The sequence below is a fragment of the Bemisia tabaci genome, chromosome 1 (genome assembly GCF_918797505.1).
Source record: "Bemisia tabaci chromosome 1, PGI_BMITA_v3".
In the NCBI taxonomy this organism is placed as follows: Eukaryota; Metazoa; Arthropoda; class Insecta; order Hemiptera; family Aleyrodidae; genus Bemisia; species Bemisia tabaci.
In genome coordinates this window covers 27,027,472-27,049,408 of record NC_092793.1, presented here as the reverse complement: position 1 = coordinate 27,049,408, position 21,937 = coordinate 27,027,472, and the positions used below count along the sequence as shown (strand labels likewise).

The 21,937-nt window shown below is 39.0% G+C and overlaps 1 protein-coding gene across 4 annotated transcripts in view; it reads right to left on the bottom strand.

Moving 5' to 3' along the window:
- The window catches only part of uif (sushi, von Willebrand factor type A, EGF and pentraxin domain-containing protein uif), a 186,849-nt gene that overhangs the window by 93,277 nt on the left and 71,635 nt on the right, over positions 1-21,937 (bottom strand). For all 4 annotated transcript variants that reach the window (XM_072298877.1, XM_072298879.1, XM_019057537.2 and 1 more), the window contains exon 3: positions 13,426-13,456. In XM_072298877.1, the coding sequence (XP_072154978.1) occupies positions 13,426-13,456 (31 nt within the window). The remainder of the gene's footprint in view (positions 1-13,425; positions 13,457-21,937) is intronic.

The window sequence follows — 21,937 nt, the reverse complement described above, 5'->3', positions numbered from 1 at the left end:
ACCAACGACGATCTGTTGTCCAAGTACAAGAAGAAGAGCAAAAAAAACCCCTCTCCTAATGTCTCCACAGATTCAGACTCTTCCTCCTCTGACATCATCGAAAGGAGAGAATTAAAGGATGTGCAAAGGCGTAAAGATGTGCTTGAAAAGCAGAATTCGACAATGCGAGCAGAACTGTGCGAGCTGAGGAGCCTTAACCGTAAATGGCAAACAAAATTTTTTGAAATCGAAGAAGGTGATCTAAGCCAGCCTGATAAACCGACTGTTGTGAGGTCACTGATCTCTGATGTATGTCTTAGTATTTTCTCATTCCTTTCTTTTAAACTTTAAGTTTGGTAAACCTTCCTGAAGTACCCTTAATCAGTGCTCCTTGTAATTGGACTTTATTTTGCTATCAGAAACTACAATATCTGGCCTACCCGTAAAACACTTAACGTCCACAGGAAGACAAATGGTACCGGAGCCAAATAAAGCCAGAAATTGTAGCTCCTGCTTGCAAAATGTAGTTCAATTACATAATTATTGCCATGAAATACAAATTATATATTACAGCAAAATACATTATTCACCACTATGGACTGACACAGATTAAAAATGCAATTGCAGGTGATTTTGTTCTCACTGGCATTACCCAGGCAATCTAGTATCTAATTGTGTTAAGTAAGACTCTCGTATCTTACATTATGTCACAGAATATTGGCAACATCAAATCATCATTGAGACTACTTAGTAATATTTTCAACCCCTGTTATATTTTGCACTAAATGTTGCCTCTACAATGCTAATAATTTTGTTTTTCTTCTTCTTCTGTATTGTAGTTTGGTGATCAATCCGCTACACCAGAAAAGGTCTCACCTGGAGCAGAAAGGAAATTACTACCTACCAACTTAGTCAGTAAATGTTTCAGCTCAGACCTGGAAAGAATCGAATATGAAGAAGAAGAAGGAGAGGCCGAAAAATTACCAAGCCTTGTAAGTTCTGAATGATCCGTATTTATTTTCAGCACCAAAATTAAGAGTCACTTCTTATCGAAAAAGGACCTGCCTTTGTCCCATCTAGTCTAAAAATCAGCAAGCCAACACTGAAAAGGTCATTTCTGACGAATCCATTGGAATATTTTAATGGGAGAAAAAAAATCAAACATGAAGAAGGAAACAGATAAGAGTGGGAAAATGGAATTAGAGCCTGTTGGTCTCTTCAAAGAATGGAGATCAAAAATTCATATCTGCATAAACTTAAGTCAATTTTTCTTCCCTGATCACTTGACTTTATCAAGATATTTTCAGACCTCTTGTCTTCAATATGTCTCTCTTTCACCTATTTTCTTATGCTAATATTTGACATGAATACGATTGCTTTTATTGGATAGAAAACAAGTTTTGTTTTACTATTTGAACTCAGATGGATTATTTATACTTCCAAATTTTATTTTTATAGTAGTTGTGGTATGTATAAATGGGCTTTCAATAGACTATTTCTGTTTAAATTTCAGCATGCAACTCCTGAAAAAAAGACAGATGAAGAACAGCCCTCTGTTGAAACTCCAGTGGGAAATTTCCAAGTAGTGAAGTCCCCAGTCAAAATAAAACCTCACTCTGCCACTACAGTCTCTTCCTGTGCCTTTGACGTCAATCCATCCGCATCAACTTCAACTGTGACTGCTTCCTCAAAAAAAGCTTCCAAGGAAAAAAAGAAAAAAAAAGTATCTTTGCCTGCTCTAGATGAAGATCCTGCCGATGTAAAGGTTCGTACAAAGTTTCAGTGAACTTTGTTTCATGACTCGTTCAAATTCTAAAATATACTCAATTCTTAGTTGAAACCAATTAGGGAGAAGGGAAGGGCTACATGAAGGAACTTGAGCAATCATGATCGGAAGAAATAAACTAAAAGAAATATTTAATTGTTTCAAGAAGGAGACACAACTTTTTTGAAATTAGTGGGGACATCCATGAATAATTGAGCACTTGAAGTTTTCAGTAAATCTTTTGGATGCCGAGCATCCTCAATACACCTAAGATGGCACAAAGTGATGTTTGTTGACTAAAGTGGACATCTAAAAAATATTGAAGAAATTTCAGGGTTTTCTTTTTCATTTATCATCACTTTTTTTCTGGTGTCAGCTGATAGTGATGTTGCCACATAGGATGTACTAATAGTGAAGTAATAAAAATCACTGCTGCACATGAATTTTTACTGAAATATTTGCAGAAATAATACTGGAGATTTATTACGATTGAAAAATCACTCATTTTTAAAAGCAGCACCAGATTGAATTTTTATTTTTATTCAAACTTGCTTGAATCATGAATATTTTTGTAATGTTATTATTTGTCTGAAGAAAAGCTATCTTTAAAAGTCGATTTATCTATGGAAAAACGATTAATTTCTTAAGAGAATATTGCCTGAAATTTGAAAGTAGTAGCTGCCTTCACAGGCAAAACAACTATATCCCAATTCTTGCAATAGGCCCACCAGTAGACTTCCATGTGGCATTTTGCAATGCCTTTTACTATGTAGTATATTCAGGAATAATATATCATCTAAAATTGATTTTAATTCATGTGTTTCTTTCTTTTTTCCAGCTTGTTCAAGCTAGAATTCCGCTGTCGCCTAAGAAGTTGGCTAAGGCAGAATACGGAATCAGAGGAAAAGCAAAGGGAGACTCCGTTTATGTACGAAATCTTGCCATGAGCATTTTCTCTCCAGAAGTATTGATCCGTTCATCGGTGACCGGAACTGGATGTACTGCCAAGGAGGACTCCATTCCACGTCCCCCATTGCCACAGATTGGGATGGAATATCTTTCAGGTACATAACTATTCCTCTAACTTTTCCCCCTCATTTTGGAAACAAAGAGCTTTTTAATCACAGAGAAAAACAAAGCTAAAAAGAGTTAATGTATTTTGCTCTCTACCCTCCCTTAAACCCTTCCTGCCTTTGGGTCTCATTAATGGGTCTCAATAATAAATAAACTTCGAGTCTATGGTATTCTTATTGTCACTATTAATACTCTGAAAAATGCTAGGGTTGCGTCATTTTCTTAATAATTTTCCTCCAATGAATAAACTGAAGTAATGGGACTTCTAGAAATGTTTCTAGCAGTTGATAGGTTTCTTGGTCATTATTCCTTGGACTGAAAAACTTTGACAGGAGGATATTCATCCTTTTAAAGACAAAACGAAACCTCAAATCTCTTTCTCCATTTTGCTTAAAACAAGAGGCGAATTGTTTGGACCCTGTACCTTCAACCTGAGACAAGTAACTAATTTTTTTGTTTACAAATTATTTGTTTCAGCATGTTTTGATGAGCGGGCTAAGAAAGAGATCCCGGCCCCTGACCAGGACACCCTTGATATGAGGAGGAAACAGATAAACCAGATCCTCGCGCATAAAATCAAAGAGGAAAGAAAGAAATACTTTGACTAAGTTTAAATTGTACTACAGTAAAGTTTGTATTGATTTGTTCATTATTTTGTGTCCGTGTAAATAAATATTTTTCTTAAAGTTCAAAATCTTGCTACTCATCATTTTAATGATATATTTCAATCAATTATCTGCATGCGTAATCAGTAGAATCGAATTTGATCGCACTATTATTTAAAATTCAGCATGAAAAACTGTGTTGAACTTTTTGATAACATACATGGCACATCATTTGACTAAAGCCAATTGGTCATTCAGTGCTGTGCGCAGCAGAACTGCATTGTTGCGGTTCATTGAATTCGATGCTAAGAAAGCTCCATGGGGAAATTTTCTGTGGGGAAATTTTCCGTGGAGAAATTTTCCATGGTGGCATTTTCCATGGAATCCCGTGGTGTTTCCATGGAAAAATTTTCCATGGAAAAATTTTCCGTGCCCAATTTTACGTGGAGAAATTTTCCATGGAAAACCAGCATGGAATTCCATGAAAAATTTTTAGCAGGGTTTTCAAGTGCTCATCAATACCTATACCCTATCAGACACTGCAGAAGTTTTCAAATCTCTCTTAGATTGAAAACGAAATAAAAGTAGGTATAAAAATCAGACTATTCTGCTCCTTTTATTTGTTTGTGATCATTTATACGAAAAACTTCATGATATCACACCAAAAACACTTCCGTGTAAAAATGACCCGCCAAGCTAAAAATATAAATATTCGTCGCCTCAAAAGCAATGATATCAAATGAAGTAGACGCCAAGCAAATTTCCTGAATATAAATTGTAAGTTTCTCCTCCCTTCAACATTATTACCGGAAAAACGAAAATTATAGACAAAAAAAAATAATTTAATAAAACCGATACAAATTTATCATTTTTTTTGGTACAATTGTACTACAAAAAAAGGTGATAAATTTGTATCCCTTTTTTAAATTATTTTTTTTTGTCTATAATTTTCGTTTTTCCGGTAATAATGTTGAAGGGAGGAGAAACTTACAATTTATATTCAGGAAATTTGCTTGGCGTCTACTTCATTTGATATCATTGCTTTTGAGGCGACGAATATTTATATTTTTAGCTTGGCGGGTCATTTTTACACGGAAGTGTTTTTGGTGTGATATTATTTTCTCAAAAAATTGTATTTCAATAGAATTTTGCGTAGCGGCACAAGGACTTGATCGCTAATTCTTGACGACCTCTTTTCATTTGTTTTTACACGCATAGTGTTTCGAGAGTCAGGTCGCCTCTCCTCCATTTACGCGTCAATAGAAATGAAATGTCAAAAAATGTACAAAATGAAAGCCAAGAGACTTAAAAAGTCAATGTCAATGCGTTACTTTTCCACCTCCCGATAACGAGGTCTAGACTATTAGGGCGGTTTTCACCCGCCGCGACGCTGAAGTGTTTTAATTGGGCCGATGGTATAATCTTCCGACACGGATCGAAATTTCGAGGGAACGATACGGTGATTGATGACCCACTTCGGCCAAACAAGCCGGGCTTTCAATGGGGGTCCACGGACACCGATAGAGGCGCATGCAGCTCGTGTCAATCTGGACGGAATCGATTGTTCGGACATCATCAAACAAGGTCTTCATGAGTGGTGCGACAGGGTGAGCGCCGCAGAACCGGAGCAACCGTTGTAAAATTGTTCTAATAATGACACACTCCCCACCGGATTTCCAGCGACACCGCGTCTGGAATGACAGCATCGGCTGCGGGTAACAATACATGTGTGTCGCGTGACAGATCGAGTGAGAAACCGAGAAAGTGAGAAAAACTCGTCCAAGTCCATTCTCCCTCGCACAGATGGGCTCTATTATTCCATCGGAGCTACGGGATCTAGCCGAAAAATTAATTGTTCGATATTATTTCCTTTCCCTGCTGGCAGGTCTTGCACGGCGCAGTGTATCGCGACGTTTCGCGGAGTGAGCGCCGCGCCGCTACCTTCGCTACGTGTCTGGGGCGGGAAAATTCAATGTCATTGCCAATTTCTACGTTGTCAAGTTATTATTACGATGGTCTACAATCACAAGTAGATGAAACGTCCAACCACAAGCACAAGGCATTTTGAAGTATTGTAAAATTTCAAACGATTAAAAAAATAATTAAGAAAAACGATTAAAAATAATACTACATATTCTTAAGGAGCATTCCTCCAACACTCGGTGTTGGATTTCCCTACTTGTTTTATGATGAGGTGCATTTTGACCAACGCCCTACAGTAGTAACAGTCTAGCGGCTAAAACAAAGTCTTTATGGACGCAACGGAGAAATTTTTGTGGAAAGTGTAGGGAGGTTGCTCAGGGGTACGTGAAAACACCTCATCGAGGGGGCTCTGGGGTACTCCCTGAGCTCAAAAAAGGAATCTGGGGGGCATCTTCGAGAAAATTTTGAAAATTATAGCACACAGAGAGAAAAATCAACATAAAAATTTGGATAATACCGGAAGTACAACATACAAAATAACCCAAACCTTTGGTTGACTCTGGAGTTTCCCAGTCTCTCAATTGTTTTCTGCGCTAAATTCATCGGAAACTGTACCAAAATCAACTCACGCAATATGGGTTGGTTTGTGTTTAACTTACTATGTTGACCAAAAGTAACAAAAAAACACAAATATTTTTCTCAGTGTAGTATGGTATAAAGAGCAATTTTGGTTTACTCGTACCAAAAAATTGATTACAGCACAATAGCCATTAGATATTCCTGATGCACATTTGTCCATGTTTATTCGCATAATCATAGTTAACAGTATAATGAGCGTATTTCTCCATGTTCAAGAAAGAGCGTGAGTGACTAGTGTGGCAGTTGTGGCACCATTACCCAGCCTTGAGTTTCAATGCTGAAACTGCACCTTACTCGAGCGTGAAAGTATGAGCCGCAGATAAAGGGCTGCCTGAGACCTTCAGCTCAGGTATTAACTTCTAATGCTGTGTAATGTAAAGTTATGTCCACCAAAATGCACTCGAATATTCAGTGGATGGATGAAAATGAACCTCCCTCGAACTGACTGAAATATCCTGCGAAAAAGTTTGGGTTGCGTGCTTTCATATGCCGTATCAACCTTTTTTCCGCCATTTGTCGGTGTATTTTGTGTGTAATGTTGCTAAGGTACTGTAGCTCTATCATCATACACTGAGAAAAATCCTCGAAAGAACATTATGTGTTCTGATTTGCCTGGTCGAAATTGATTCGACGGAGAATTTTTGAATATTTTTTCGATCTTTTCCATGATTTTTCATTAAGGATTGAAATAATCAATGACAATCGAATGAGGCACAAGAGCAATAGTGCATGTAAGTCGAAAAATTCAAAAGGAGAGGGATAAATGTTTTATACGTCTCAAGTTTTCCCCGCGTCCCTATATTTAACTATTTTATAATCTCAAATTAAAAACTCGGGAACTTCTGTAGATATTAAAAATTCAACTCCTCATAAAAATTAGAATTATCTGCTCAGAAAATTCACACCCTCCTCTTTTACATTTTTTAAGGCAATGAGGGCAGACCGTGTCCTTAAAAACACCGTTGGACGATGAATAAATTCGGGCTCATGACAAAATGCTCATCATATGGTCGTACGAAGCTCTAACGAAGACATAAATTGCGCCGGAGCGTTATATCCTGCTCTTTTTTCTCCTCCTCTCGAGAATCTGGAGTCGATGCCATCGAGAGACTCGCGACAAAATTGAGCTAATGAGACAATAAAAAATTAGTCAACCCACACGAAGACGGAGGTAGAGGAAAACGACGCAAGTGCCCCGCCAACGCAACGATGCCTTCGCTCCCGGATTATTATAAGCGAGGAAAACAAGTGTTATTGTCTGGGCCGAGTACCCGTGCCCGTATGCATCTGTGAAATTAGATGTAAGTGGTGTTCCGCCCTAGATTCAAAGGACTTTCTCTTTTCGTGACTCGTCAAAAAACTCATCAGAAGGATCAAGAGTATAATCTGTTTACGTCAAAGACAGAGGATAGTTTGTGCAGTCTTATTTGCCAACGAGTTAACTCTCCCGTTGTTGTCATGAATAGCGTGGAAATAATTTAAAACTCGTTTACTTCCCATCACACAATTTAATGAATTTCGACCGTGCATTCCCCCGAGTCATGATTTCGTTTACTCATTACCAACGAGCTGATTATTGAAATTGATAGACAAAGCGATCAAAACATATAGGGAATAAGGAGCGATCCTATTGGTTGAAATGGGTGGTTCCTATAGACTGAGGGAGAAAATTATGGACTAACTGTGAGGTCTCTTATGGGTTACCGTCAGTTAGTCTATTACCTACTTCTTTCGTCCATTGCAACCACCCGCTTCCGGCAATCGCTTTACTCACAGTTTGTTTTCTTTGTCTATCAATTTCAATGATTAGCCCGCAGAAGATAGAACTTGGTTTTACAATGCTTCAAATGATTTTCAAAGACCCTTTAAAATTTTTTTTTAAGTGATCGAAGTCTCATCAGTGCTTACTACCTAAAACGTTCTAACCTTTGAGGAGAAGCCTGTTTTTCATGTTATTCAGCTGCGGTGGTTTTGAAAACAAATATTTGTTGCATAATCTTGTCTTTTCAATGTCCATAAAAAACACTAGACAAAGTAGTCAAACTGATTCAGGTGAATCGTGTGAGAAACTTCGAAACTCTGCATGAATTAGAGGTCTATTATCGTAACATATCTTGCGCAAAATCATGCTAAGTACATATAGAATACAACAATATTCCCAAATATAACGCCGAATTGTAAAAAGATGTAATTTTACGAAAAGAACGGGTGAAAAAGGCTTAACTTTTCACACGTACATAAAATAGATTGCTCAAGGCGAGTTGCCCTTCCTTTGTTATTTATTGAGAAGCACAGACTGCTACCTACTTCCACGTTTGCATTTCTTCTGAACGTCCTTAAAAGTCGAAGTTCTCTCTGATAATGCCAGGGGTCAGGTGCGGCGAAAGGAGACGCAGAGGCCATCCATCGCGGGGGGTCAAACGTTCTGCCGGACCCACTGGGGTCCGAAGAAGAGGTCCCCTGTAGCACGAGCAAATTGCGTGACGACTATTATATCTCGCTTCTTTTCAAATTCCTCATCCATTCCAAAATTCCAACGGCAGTGGACGGCCACTGGCGAAGACTCGTATCTAATCCCGCTTAAGATTAGTCGAACTAGATTTTTGCCAGCTCTTCGTTTGCAGCGACGGAGAACAAAGAAAATAGAGGGGTCATTCCCTATAGAGAGGAGGCAGTGCGCTCAATCTGTGACACTGAACCTGTTACACACAAAAAGCCCGTCATCTATGTAGACTCTTTCTGGCTAACATCGCATAACAGTCTCGGTGCGCGTATTGTAAATTTACTGTATCCGTTGGAAATTTCTTCCTAGACGCCGGCAAAGAGGTTCGCCGAGAAAGAGATGTGAGAGAACCTAATATGAACGGCAAAATAGACAATCTCGCAAACTATTATCAATATTTTTCATTCACTGCCTTAACTGCTTTAAATATGTTGTCCTCGTCTTATTGACTCGCTCCTCTAAGCGTCACTCCTGGTTAGGCGGTTAGCGAGTCTGAAGTCAAAACGCCTTCTTTTCTGTAGGTATGCAATACGGGCATCCATGGAGCCCGAATAGTTGCATGCAGATGGAATGATTAAATTCATTTAGTATCCGTCGTATGCGACACTAACTGAAGCTTTCATTGTTTACTTCACACCTTAACATGAAATATCAGACCATGCATCTCTTTTGCGGTGTTTAAAAATCTCCGCACATATTTTATTTTTTTGAAGGAGAACAAATCAATATTATTCCTTGAAGTTTTCACAGATTTTGCATCGCACAGAGAAGTAAATCACAGGAGTTTTCAAAAAATGACATTGCGTAGTTCTCCATTGAAATAATAAAGGATGACAGGAAGTCCGTAAATTATGTAACGTAGCAAACCGAGATACGTGGTCTCGTAGTTTTACCGTCAAAATACATCTCTTCAGTATAAACCCAAGTAACTCTGCAAATCATGATCATTCTAAAAGCTTATGCAAAAAAGCTACTCACATCTTACGCCTTTGTGCAACCACTTATGCCTAAGAGATGTCTCTCTAGTATTTACGAAGAATTAGAGGCGCCCTTTTCAATTTGTAGATCCTTGCAACACTGCTTGCCGCCGCGCCGTAAGTGAAGCGGTGAGTGCCGGGAGAATCAAAACGCCTTCAACTCCGTGCGTATGCAACACGGACATCCATGGAGCTCGAATAGTTGCATCAAGGCGCTATGATATTCTTTCAGTTTTCCTCGCATGCGTTCCCAACTGATGGCGCTTTACTTGTTTCACTTAAACCTTAACTTAATTCCAGCGTTGTTTATTGTGCCGATGAAGTAAACTATTACTGATTTTCATCGCGAAATTTTCAAATTTCCCGGAATAACATTACTTAGACGTGTCTTAGTATTACAACGTTGCCGGCCTCGAAATTGCAACTTTTAATTAAAGAAAAGTTCATTTTCTGTCGTTTTTTTTTACTAAAACTTAACGATAGCAAAACGACGCATTTTCAACTAAAAAAAACTGACGTTGAGTTAAATCCGTACGGATTCTACTAAAAAAAAAAAAAAAAAAAACCAAAGAGCTTGATGCAAAAACGGCTTTTTTCGCCCCCCCTCTGGAAGTTCTTCAGACTTTGTCTATTGATTACTCATACTTGAGCGCTTCTTTTCCCAAATTTTCAGACTCCCAAAAAATTTTGGGGGGGAGCTAGGGGGGGTGGAAGTCAAAACCTGTGAACCTCGATATCTCTTGAACAAAGAAAGATATCGAGGTCCGGTTTGGACAAAAAATCGTCTAAAATTGCATACTTTAAGATTCTAAAGGTCGAAATCCCGATATCACATTTTTAAGTCAACATATGTGCTTTTTCCAGTTTTTAGGTCTAGAAAATTTCCTTTAAACAAAAAATTTACAAAGATCTCAATATTTTATTTGAACCAAAACCAGTTTTTAAATTGTTCGTCTTTTTCCGCATCCAACGAGTGGTCCATTAAGCTGGGGAACCAAACGGTTCCGGAGTTATGATCGATTGAAGTTTCCGCTCAACGCGCGCCGACCGATTTTCGCGCGCAAAAAAGTCGGATTTGACTGTTATTAGATCAGTTTCAATGTTCAAACTAAGCAAAATGCTTTATTAGGGACTCTTGAGGGTCGATGAGTTCAGAAATTACAGATACTTCCAAATAATTTACGTTTTTAAAATTACAGCTCCGCAGCGCTATTTTAGAGGCCCACTGAGCGCCGACCGGTCGCTCAGTGGTCCTGTCCGAAGCTGCAATTTTAAAAACGTGAATTTTTTGGAAGTATCGGTAATTTCTGAACTCATCGACCCTCAAGAGTCCCTAATAAAGCATTTTGCTTAGTTTGAACATTGAAACTGATCTAATAACAGTCAAATCCGACTTTTTTGCGCGCGAAAATCGGTCGGCGCGCGTTGAGCGGAAACTTCAATCGATCATAACTCCGGAACCGTTTGGTTCCCCAGCTTAATGGACCACTCGTTGGATGCGGAAAAAGACGAACAATTTAAAAAAAACTGGTTTTGGTTCAAATAAAAAATTGAGATCTTTGTAAATTTTTTGTTTAAAGGAAATTTTCTAGACCTAAAAACTGGAAAAAAGCACATATGTTGACTTAAAAATGTGATATCGGGATTTTGACCTTTAGAATCTTAAAGTATGCAATTTTAGACGCTTTTTTGTCCAAACCGGACCTCGATATTTTTCTTTGTTCAAGAGATATCGAGGTTCACAGGTTTTGACTTCCACCCCCCCCCCCCCCCCCCCCTAGCTCCCCCCCAAAATTTTTTGGGAGTCTGAAAATTTGGGGAAAGAAGCGCTCAAGTATGAGTAATCAATAGACAAAGTCTGAAGAACTTCCAGAGGGGGGGGCGAAAAAAGCCGTTTTTGCATCAAGCTCTTTTTTTGACATGAAAGGACGTTTTAAGTCAAAATAATATCTCTACAAAATTTTCTTTTCAATGAAGGAGGTTTCCGCCGAGCTTGAGGAATCGATCAAAAAAAATGGCTGGTTGTGCCTGAATAATTTCTTCTCGTCTTAATTCTTGCTTGTATCCTGTCACGGCGGGAATCGGACACAGACGGAGACGTGAACTCTGCACAGAGGCAGGGCGCGCTTCGGAATCAATTTGAGAATTTTTCAATTAATTTCTCCCCTCGCTGAGATTGAGCTAGGTGAGCGGAATATCGGAGGAGAATAGCTCTTGAATTAAATTCCTCCGCGGGTTTTGTTATCGTGACCTTCGATTGGGCGGGTGCTCCCGGCATCCAACTTCTTCATCACCGGGTAGCCCGATTTTACTACCTTCAGGTGAATTTTTATCTGCTACTTGATCAATAAAACCAGTGTGTGGCGTGCTTTGCGATACATCGATTGATCTGCTATTAAAATCTATCGAACAGGATCGATAAGCAGAATGTTCGCAAGGAACACCTTAATAATCGATTCTTTACCATAACTTCAAATGGGAAAATATCGATAATCGATCATTCACGCCTCGCCACTGCAATGGACCACTAGACGGGGTAAAATTAAATTTCACTGAGACATTCTTTCTGATACTAGGTTCACATACAACACTTAGAATACTTCGAAAACCTCAAAAATTAACTTTCGAACGTTTGATGAGTTAACATTATTATTAGTCGATTTAAAAGTCCCGCCCGCGAAAAAGCCAAAGTTCACACACTACTTAGTCAAATCGGTCATAGAAAAAAAATCTTATTCGCTCGCTAAATGATCAGTGTTTGGTTTATAGCGAGGTACTACCTATTCTAATCTAATCGACGGAACCAGTGCGGTTCTTGAGGAAAATTCAGTACGCAGAAAAAAGTATTTCATCGTAATATGTATTGAAAGTAGGTACTGAGTGGTAACCTCAAATTTTCCAAAAGTGCGCGCCTGGTATATATTTTTCAGGTCTGTGGTCTGAAATAAGCGTTTTAAGGCTTGTGCTCATGGTGCGGGCAAATAAAACCATTGCACATACAGATTGATGTATGAGAATTTGAAAGTTGAACATTCTTGAATGAAAGTGGCAATGATGCCTGCAATGAATCTATTTTCTGGCTGGACCTTCTTCGCAGACGGCCACCCACATTGCATTTTAGATTCCTTGCGGCGATTCCTCGTCCAGCCACTGGTTGCATGCGATATCATATACAGCGTTGCCATTGAAGATACAAAAATCCAGCAAAAGTTCAGTACAGGTAATAAAACATGACCTACTTTGAGATTGAGGAGTTTCATCACGATATCAAGTTCACATTATTGTGCCTGTACTCACTTTCATTTTGTTGACCCTGATTGGTTCTAATTGATATTTTTTCGGTTCAAACCACCTGATGATCATAGCATGTTCGAAATGAACATCCGTTTCATCAAAACACTACGAATCAGAATTAATAAGGATCAACAAAATAAAACGTGAAATTGCTATTAAAACTTGACCTTCCTTCGCACACGATTCAACCTCGACTTTGAAAAAAAAAAAGAATTTTTACATTTTTACCTAAAAATCTGCAACGTTACTAATGCCACTTACAGTTTTACTTTGATTGTGTTAGAGATCAGTTTTTTAATGCATCCGAAAATAATGTCACTGCTTTTTAAAACTCGTTTGAGCAATTACAGGTTAATTGCTTGATTAAGGACTCTAAAATGCATTTTCTACCCGTTGCATGGTGTGAAACTAAGTTTGTTTTTTAAAACATCTATGGGGTCTTGAGTATTTAAGTAAAACTTGATATATTACGGAAAAAATCGAGGAGAATTAGAAACAAGTCAGAATGCAACATCAAAGAATATTAAAATGGATTTCAAGCGTGATAGATTTTTGTCAGATGATTTCCCGTGGTGTTTCGTGGTTACTTCATTGGTATTCTTTCGTGCAACAGCCGCAGTCTCTAAATTGACGTGCAGGTATAAATAAAATGTCTGGGGTTCTTACCTGCAGGACATGTGAATAAATTATTCGACCCCTGGAACAAAACGGAAAAAGCAACAACTTAGTCAAACAATTCTGCGCAATTCGGTGTTTTAAGAGTCAAGACATGCAGCTAAACAAAAGATAAGAAGGACCATGAAACTCGAGGAAAATATAACACACATAGGTACAGTAGTCAAACGAGTGAGTGATATCATCCCTCAAAATAAAAATTAGAGCTACAATTTGCTACGTCTGTTTTTCGAAATTAATTTGACTTCAGCAGAGATCCGTCTTTTACTTTTTAGAATAATATGAGGTACACTTAGCATAATAAAAAATTGGGTATAGGTCAAGATCACTGAAAAATGGACAAATGAATCAGTTCAATTATCACAAGGGCCTAAGGGGCCGTTCCTAAATTATATAACGCACATTTTCGGAATATCTGATCCCCCTCCCCTTGTAACGCTTTTGAGACGTAGGCCCCTATCCTTTAAAACGTAAAATTAAAATCGCGTAACGCTCTCCTCGACACCCCCCCCCCTTTTCCTCTAGAGCGTTATGTAATTAGGGACGGACCCAATACAGATATCCTTTCTTTACAAATTCAAATCCTGACTAAAAATTTAGAGTTTTGAGTTTTCAACGGACGCGGTCACTTTCCTCGGATCCACGGATTGGCTGATTATACAATCGTAACTTTTGGGAGCCGGGGGAAAAAAGCGATACTGGCACATGCTGATTCACGTGGTTTTATAGATAGTCGGAGCTAATTCCTGCGAAGTATGATATCACTCCCAGGATGCAGACAAATAAAATTTGGCCGGGTCGTCACTTCCGACTTTCACGTTTCTCTTACAGCCCCCGCCTCAGAGGGCGAGGTACCCAAGATTCCCGCTAACTAGTGGGAATGCTCAACGCCGACAGAATCACGATTAAAGCTCATTCCTTCCCAATTGATTAGTTCCTTTCCTGACTAATACCCGTCCAAGTTAATACCAGTAAAAAAATAGTGTATTTTTCCTCCGGAAAATACACTAAAAGGGAAAGGACGAAAAATTCTCCTGCTAAAAGGAACGAGGGATTCAGGTCCCGCGCACCTCCGAGACACAGTGGATCGAGCCGATTGGAGAGGTTGGACAAAATTTGGAAACTTTAAACGCTCATAACTCCGTTTATACAAAATTTTGAACTCCTAAAAGTGGTTTCATTGGTTTCCTCTTAAAATTTTCTGCCAGAGGCACCCCTTGAAATTTAAAATTTGACAAAATGAACAATCAAAATTTGCAATTTTAGTCAAAAATTGAATGTCCAACCTCTCTAATTGACTCGATCCACTGTGCGACTGCGAGGGTGGAAAAGTCCACGCAAAGAAACTAAGCTAAACTCTCGTGGTATAAGTTTGCAGCCCCGCTTAGTTATTCTTCGTCCAAGTGAAAAGAACGTAACTTTTAAGATGTTAAAAGTTACATTCAAATATCATCATTCGAGAAACTAACTTTGAATACTTTAAATCAAGTTGTATGATTCTGAGGTTCTATACAATTATTTTGGAGTTCCACCAGCCTTGATTGTTTTGACTTTACAAACTTGGTTCGGAGTTGCTGGCGGTATTTTTTTGGAAGAATCAAACAATTTCTGATGTTAAAAATTTTCCTAATTTCTTGAAAAAATTGTTTTAATTAATACAAGAGTGTGAAAAACTTATAAAATAATCTTGGTTATTAATTTATCAAATTAATTTTCAGCTATCAATGCGGATTTTTTGTGATAACTAAATATTTAGTAAAAAAATATACGGGAACGTTTTCGAAATCTTAGCGCTCATACTCTCGAAGGAAAGGAAAAGTGTAAGGTCAAACACCATTCCATCTATGCACTGCCGCATGCATTTTTGAACATTGCACATTAAAATGTATGAAACGCATTTTTGAGCAGACTATCATATAACATCATAGGGTTAAAATACTTCGCTTGAGAACAATAAGGTGCGGCGTGTCAGATGAGAAACAAAGGCAAAAGATTCCTCCTCTTGAGAGCGAGAAGAAAAGTTTAGCAGGGCGTAAATACCAAGGTTAGTCTGTGACATTTTATAATATCAGGTCATTTTCAGAGAACCGCACCTCTCCTACCGTCACTTGTGTTGTGCCGCGCATGATTCAATTGCTCTCATTCATCCGTAAACAGTCTTGCAACATCAGACAGAAAATTAATTTTTAAACTAACTGTGATGGTAGTATTTCATCGAGACCTGGCAAGTAGGTTCTGTATTACTATCCTCCTCTCCCAGGGGAACAAGAGCATTTGAGTATTGTTACAACCCTGGGAAATTACGGATGGGATGTCATGTTGTCTTTTGATTTGTGGTGATTCTTGCTTTGAGTTACACCGCCTGGAAATCGTATCAAAGTTAAAAAATGCTCATCTGATTTCCGATGCAGCAGCATTGTGTTGTATGTAATGTATATGTACACTCATCGACTAAAATTTTACAAAAATGGGAGGTCTTCAATATATCAAGTTACTCATTTACAAATGAGAACTGCTGAGTGATGTTAATTTAAAATGTCAGTAAAAACGCAGTGAATTGAATATTGACGAGATATTTCACATTTCCCAGCAATAAACTTTGATTCACCAGTGCTATTTAAAGGTTACTTTTTTTTCTTTCACTCTGTTGTTGTAAGTTCGCAAAGCCTGACAATCGCTATGAATTAGTTTCAACGAATTGTCAGTCAAGTAATGCATCGCATATCAGCGAGATGTGTTTTTTTTCTTATTAAAAATATGCTTCAATGAAACATACACGTCAATCCTTCATTCAAAAAGGTTACAAGATTCGCCGACCAGCGGGTCAATTTGTAATCTTTATAGAACGACCTTAATAGGTTTATCCCTGTCTTAGCTTCAGATCATTCGATTAAGATTCCACAATCGATCCACTGAAGAGCACGGAGACGAATAATATTCTCGAGTCGACGTTTGTGACATGTGCGTCTTCATCTTCCACCAGACAGCGCTAATTTACAAAATTTAAATGCATTTTTAAACAAATATTTTTTCTCTTGTCTTTTTATTCTTCGACCTTTCCGATCCTGCATTATTCCTGGCTGGTATGGAATGTCTTTCTCTGTTGATTTCTTTCCTTCCCTTTGAAGTGAATCCTAATTTTTTTTCAGATTTTGCCCGTTCATAGTTTAAGAGATATCCATGGCTAAAGTTCGAAACCACGTATCTCCGTTTGCAACGTTGCAGACATTTGGTCAAGTTTTATTTTTTCTAAGGAAAACTAGTCAACGCAATAACGTTGGCTTGTTTCTCTTTGAATGAATAAAATAGGAGTGGCAAATATGAAACATCGCAATGCAGATACGTGGTTTCCGACTTAGGCCATCGGTATAGTACACCTCAGTGCACATGAAAATAAGAGCACGTTTTGAAGTTCTACGGCAAACGAGACTGTATTCTTAAGTTCTCAACTATATACTACCGTGCCAAAGAAGAACTCTTTGTGAACATTCGAGAGTTGAAAAATTTCCTTCGATAAAATGTTTATTTTTGAGAAAAATTATGAATATTTTTCATTGAAATTTTCAGGGACTTTAGCTCAAATTACAAAAAAAATTATCGGACAAATTGGTAAACAAATATTCAAACATTTTCCTGAAAAGCAGTGATTTGCCGGGGGAAATTTCGCAACGCCTGATTCTCATGCGGCGTTTTTCCATAGCATGACAGTATAGCCATCGCATTGATGAAAGGGTTTTTGTTGATCTTACATTACTATTGCGCTAGGTATTGAGTCCTGAATGTTCAGGTCATCAGGGAAACAAATGCAGTTTGTTTGAGCCTACAAGGGCGGTCAATTCAACCTCTGGCACGTACCCAAACGGTGAATGTACTCTACCCGTGTCGGCGAGTTTTCAGTCAAGATTACAAGGCTGCATCCGAACAACGGTACCATTTAATGATATACCTACTTAATTTCAATTACGCGTCAGATACTCAGTTTAAGTTGCGTGTTGTGGGTTTGCATACCTGACACAGTTACGTCCATACCAGATATCAAAAGGAGCCCGAACTGTACGGTTTGCAGCCTCAGAAGGTAATTTTGAGAGTACGTAACTGCATATCTTGACGTCCGTTTTCAGTTAACGTTAGTGCTGGATCTGCCATCAAAACATAACGAACGTTATCTTTTAATTTGATCAAATTAGTTTCTTGAGTTCTCCAGGCGCTTGGATATTCGCCGTTTGAGTGATTGGTTGAATAGATCGACCGCGGGACTGAATTCAACAGAGTAGATAGAACATTCTTCATTAGGTGTCAAATTTCCTTTTTACTTCATTTTTCCAATCAGAAACCAGTGTTAAATCTTGATCTTTATGTATTCTGTGATGTGTATGCCCCGGATGGAGGGAATGCGAAACGATACCTATTCTGGTTGAGATTTTAACGTCACCGAAAGCATCAATTCAGAGGAAAAAATAAAATTTCAAATAACACTTTTGGTGGAAGACCTTTACGCGTTCGAAAGATTCTTTCCTCGTCGCTTCCAGCCCGAATTCATTAGAGTCCGCCGTGATGCCCTATGTTGGGTTTCAATGTTTCTCAAAGCGTGATTTGTAGAGCAATTCTAAAATTTAGTCTTCTGAGTTGTCGCTATCTGTTAATAGCCCGAGGGAAGTTGCCATGTTGTCGATCTCGGAAACTTTATTTTTACCTTCCTTAATGCTCTAACCGATATTTGCATAATCTAATTCAACGGTAAAACATTAAAGTTCTTAAGTTGTTAAACAAGGGCTTATAGTGTGTTTACGGATCAAATTGTTCAGCTCAAAACCCATCAATTCTGTTTTCATTTTATTTTTCAAAACCAATATTTCACGGAAAGGTACATTCTTATCCCATAACTTTTTGATTTAAAATTTTTGACAGATATAAGACATTTCACTTCCAACTGTGAATATAATTGCACGTTATGAAAAGCACCATCGAAGAAAAGAGTAGAGAGAGACCTGTGTATCCACTATTTTCTTCAATGGTAACTTGGCGACTAATGGTTTAAAACAACAATTTTTTAGCCGATTTAAAATGAAACAACTATGCCCGTATAACATCAAAATGACTTAAAATAAACATCTCTAAAATGTCCGTTGACTGTATGTACACTGATCCAGAACTGCAAACCAGGTGAAAATTGAGATTATGAAAAAAAGGTTGACTTGAACCAAATAAGCAATCCTTCTAAATAAAGGAAGATCAGGATTGATCAATGTATCATAAGTTGCGTTGATTTAGAACAACGTTGTTTTAAAGCACAGAAAATTGCTTTTATTAAGATTTGCCGTTAATTCAACTCAAATAATCGTGTTTTGGCTGTTTTTTGGTCTGCTGTGTTTGAATGCTGAATTAAAGAAAATCTATCGGTCAGTAAGGTCGAATACACGCACGCTATTGCGCTACACTTTCAGGTAAAACGGCTGGAATTATGTCGACAATAGTCCGGTCGCGATTATCTGGGGCAAGTTTCGAGGAAGAGTTTCACTGACATTATATGTTATGCATATTGCGTTATTACTTCATTCCATTATGCTGACTGAACATTATAATCGATTCAACCGATCGCTGCACTGATCGAGTCTTCTTTTACTTTCCTCTCTTCTTGTCGGTCGTGGCTGAGGTCTCATCTGTTTGCATCTTGGCAGGGGGGGAATGGGGAAGAGGGGAGGTAAAAACCCTCCAGTTTGTGCGGTTTTGGGCAGGATTCGACAACATTCGACCTATGCGGCAACTTCGAATGGAACGCTCTTGGGTGGAGTCGAATCTTGAGAACACATTGCATAACCGAAAAATTATTCGGTTTCCCGACGGAAACCTAATGCGCGAAAATCCGCCGAGCGATTTGCGAACTTGAGAATTATCACGAAGAATTACTTGTCTCCCTCAGGTGAAACGCAATCTGCTCGGATAAGTTCATGGTTAACTCAGTCGGCCTTGTCCACGGTTTCCCCAAGCTTATGTGCACCGTTACCCCAGCTTCCAGTCACGTCAAGGCGCGAAACCTAGCCGTAAGATAAATTATTCAGACATAAATGTAACTTATACAACCAAAATCAACTTAACTTGATAACTGAAGAAAAATCCAAACTTCCTCTCACCCTTCATTTTTTTAAATACCTAGAAAACTGGATTTAAGAAAAATTCTGACTTTTTTTATTTTATTTTTTGTATGTATAATTTTGGAGAGAATTTACGGCAAGTTCAATTGTTCCAAGAGATTTTGCTCTACTTGGTTAGCCAATGATCAAGAATTAGGGGTAAATAAAAATATAAGGAAAGTTTACCTCCTTCTCTCCTTCTTGAGAGTGGAAAGAGTAAAATCGAGTCCTCATAACTTACAGCTCTAGAGAATGGAAGAAATTCATTTCAGTTTCTAACAAACGTCTTCAGGTTCTACACGGTGGCCAAATGTCTTTATAAAGCTCACATTTTGTCAAGTAAAGGTTGGAATCGACTTTTTAATCAACCATTGCCGATCAAATTAGTGGCGTGTTCGAGACGAGGTTTACCATGAATTTGGTGGTAAAAACAAATCGTACATTACAAATTTACGTTCTTATTTTTAAGAAAAAAACCACGCTCAATTAGGCAGCATGTGTTTTGAGGTGCGACGCGACGCGACGTTGAGTCGACGACGGCGACGAAGAGACAGCGAGCGCACAGAGGAACGAGTGCATTTCAAGGCGCCGGTGATACCACTATTCGACCCACGTGGGAGCGAGTGTTGCCTACACTAAAAATTGAAGGCGAACTGACATGACGCTAAGGTAACCTCTTCCTGTCCGGTAAAACGCTACTTTTTTAGTACATTTCAAGTATGCGTGAGGGGCCACTTTTTATGATGATTCCACGTGTCGGATCAGGGAGGAGAGCACCGTGTTGCCTACTCCAAAAGTTGCAGGCAAACTGACATGGCGTTGAAGACAATGACATGGCGTCTTCCCTCTCCGCTGAGAAAAAGGATGGACCAACAAAAGGAGTAGATCGACCGTTTCCGCAATTTTTCTCACACGCAGTAAGAAAAATTATATCAGTATCGTATCAGTGGTAGTTTCGTATCGGCATTCGACCATTTTCGCCAAGAGAGCTAGGAAATGATAGCGAAGAGAGAAAATCGAAACTTGCATACAAGTTTACACGGGTGTTTCCTTGGAGGCAATAAAACGAGAAAACCAATGGAACTACTTCCAAACCTCTGCGTCTCCTGTTGAAGAAGACATAACGATAGTGAAACTCCCAAACCACTTATCTCGTTTTCGGTGTTTAAAAATCTCGGCTCCTTTCTTATCCTTTTAAAGGAAAATAAATTAACATCATCCCTTGAAGTTCTCTCAGAATTTTCCTCGCATATAGAGGAGAAAATCACAGAGGTTTTCGAGAATTTACGCTGAGTAGTTCTCCATTCAAAAAATAACGTATGACAGGAAATCTGCAACATCGCGAACCGAAATACGTGGTTCCGAAGTTTCACCATCGATAAGCTTTCAAAGTTGCCCGACCTCTCCCACTGTGCGGCGCGGCGCGACACTCACGCCCGTCGTGACCAACTTATTTCTCGTCCACCTGATTCTGATTCCAAGACTGATTCCGAGTCTGATTGTGGCTGGTGGCTCGGCTCAACCTGAATCCGAGCGGAGGAAAATCATAGTTGCCAGATAGTGCGGAAAAATCATCCTCTCCCCCATTAGAACCCCGGTAAAATATCCAAATTTCATCGCACAATCTGGCAACTTCGAGGAAAATTGAATCTGAAACGCGGACGCGCACCGCGACGTCGCGTCGCGTCGCGTCGACGGACGCTCAGTCGGCTGCACTCTATGCAATGCGCACCCGGCTCTCGGTAAAATCAACTTTTTTCCCCTCATTGGATTTTGAGCGGAATCTTGTTTCGTTATGTAAGAAACGGCAGCGCTGCGCGCTATGATGACCGTTATTCATTGTCGACCCCGCCGCGCTGGACTCAGGTTGCTTCGCCGTTGCCTGCGGCCACTCTCGATTTCGCGTCACTCTCTCGGACTCTCCACAAGGAGTGAGAGGGAAATTTTCCGTGCGGGATGCGTTATTACTGTCAAGAGTGACCAGTCAGGGGAGAGTATGGACATGGCGATAATTTTGGAGGTTAGGTTCGATCAAGTCAATGAGCTCTTAGCGCCCAAAAAGGTTGCCGAACTATGAACTCGAATAACTCAGAATTACTTTTTCATACAATTATTACCACCTGTCGTCTCAAAAAATATGTTAACATACTTTAGACTAGCAGCCGAAAATTCCGGCTGCTGGAGCCGTAACTTCGGCCTCTAAACCCGGAGCAATCGGAGCTACACCTCCAGCAGCCGGAATTTTCGGCCTTCGAGCCCGGAACGGACGATATGTCTATATAGCCCGTAATTGCGGCTCCCACGGCCGGAGTTTTTTTTTTCCAGTGTAACCGTTAGTTTTTTGCATTTTTCTCAGTTCTGTGGAAAGATAA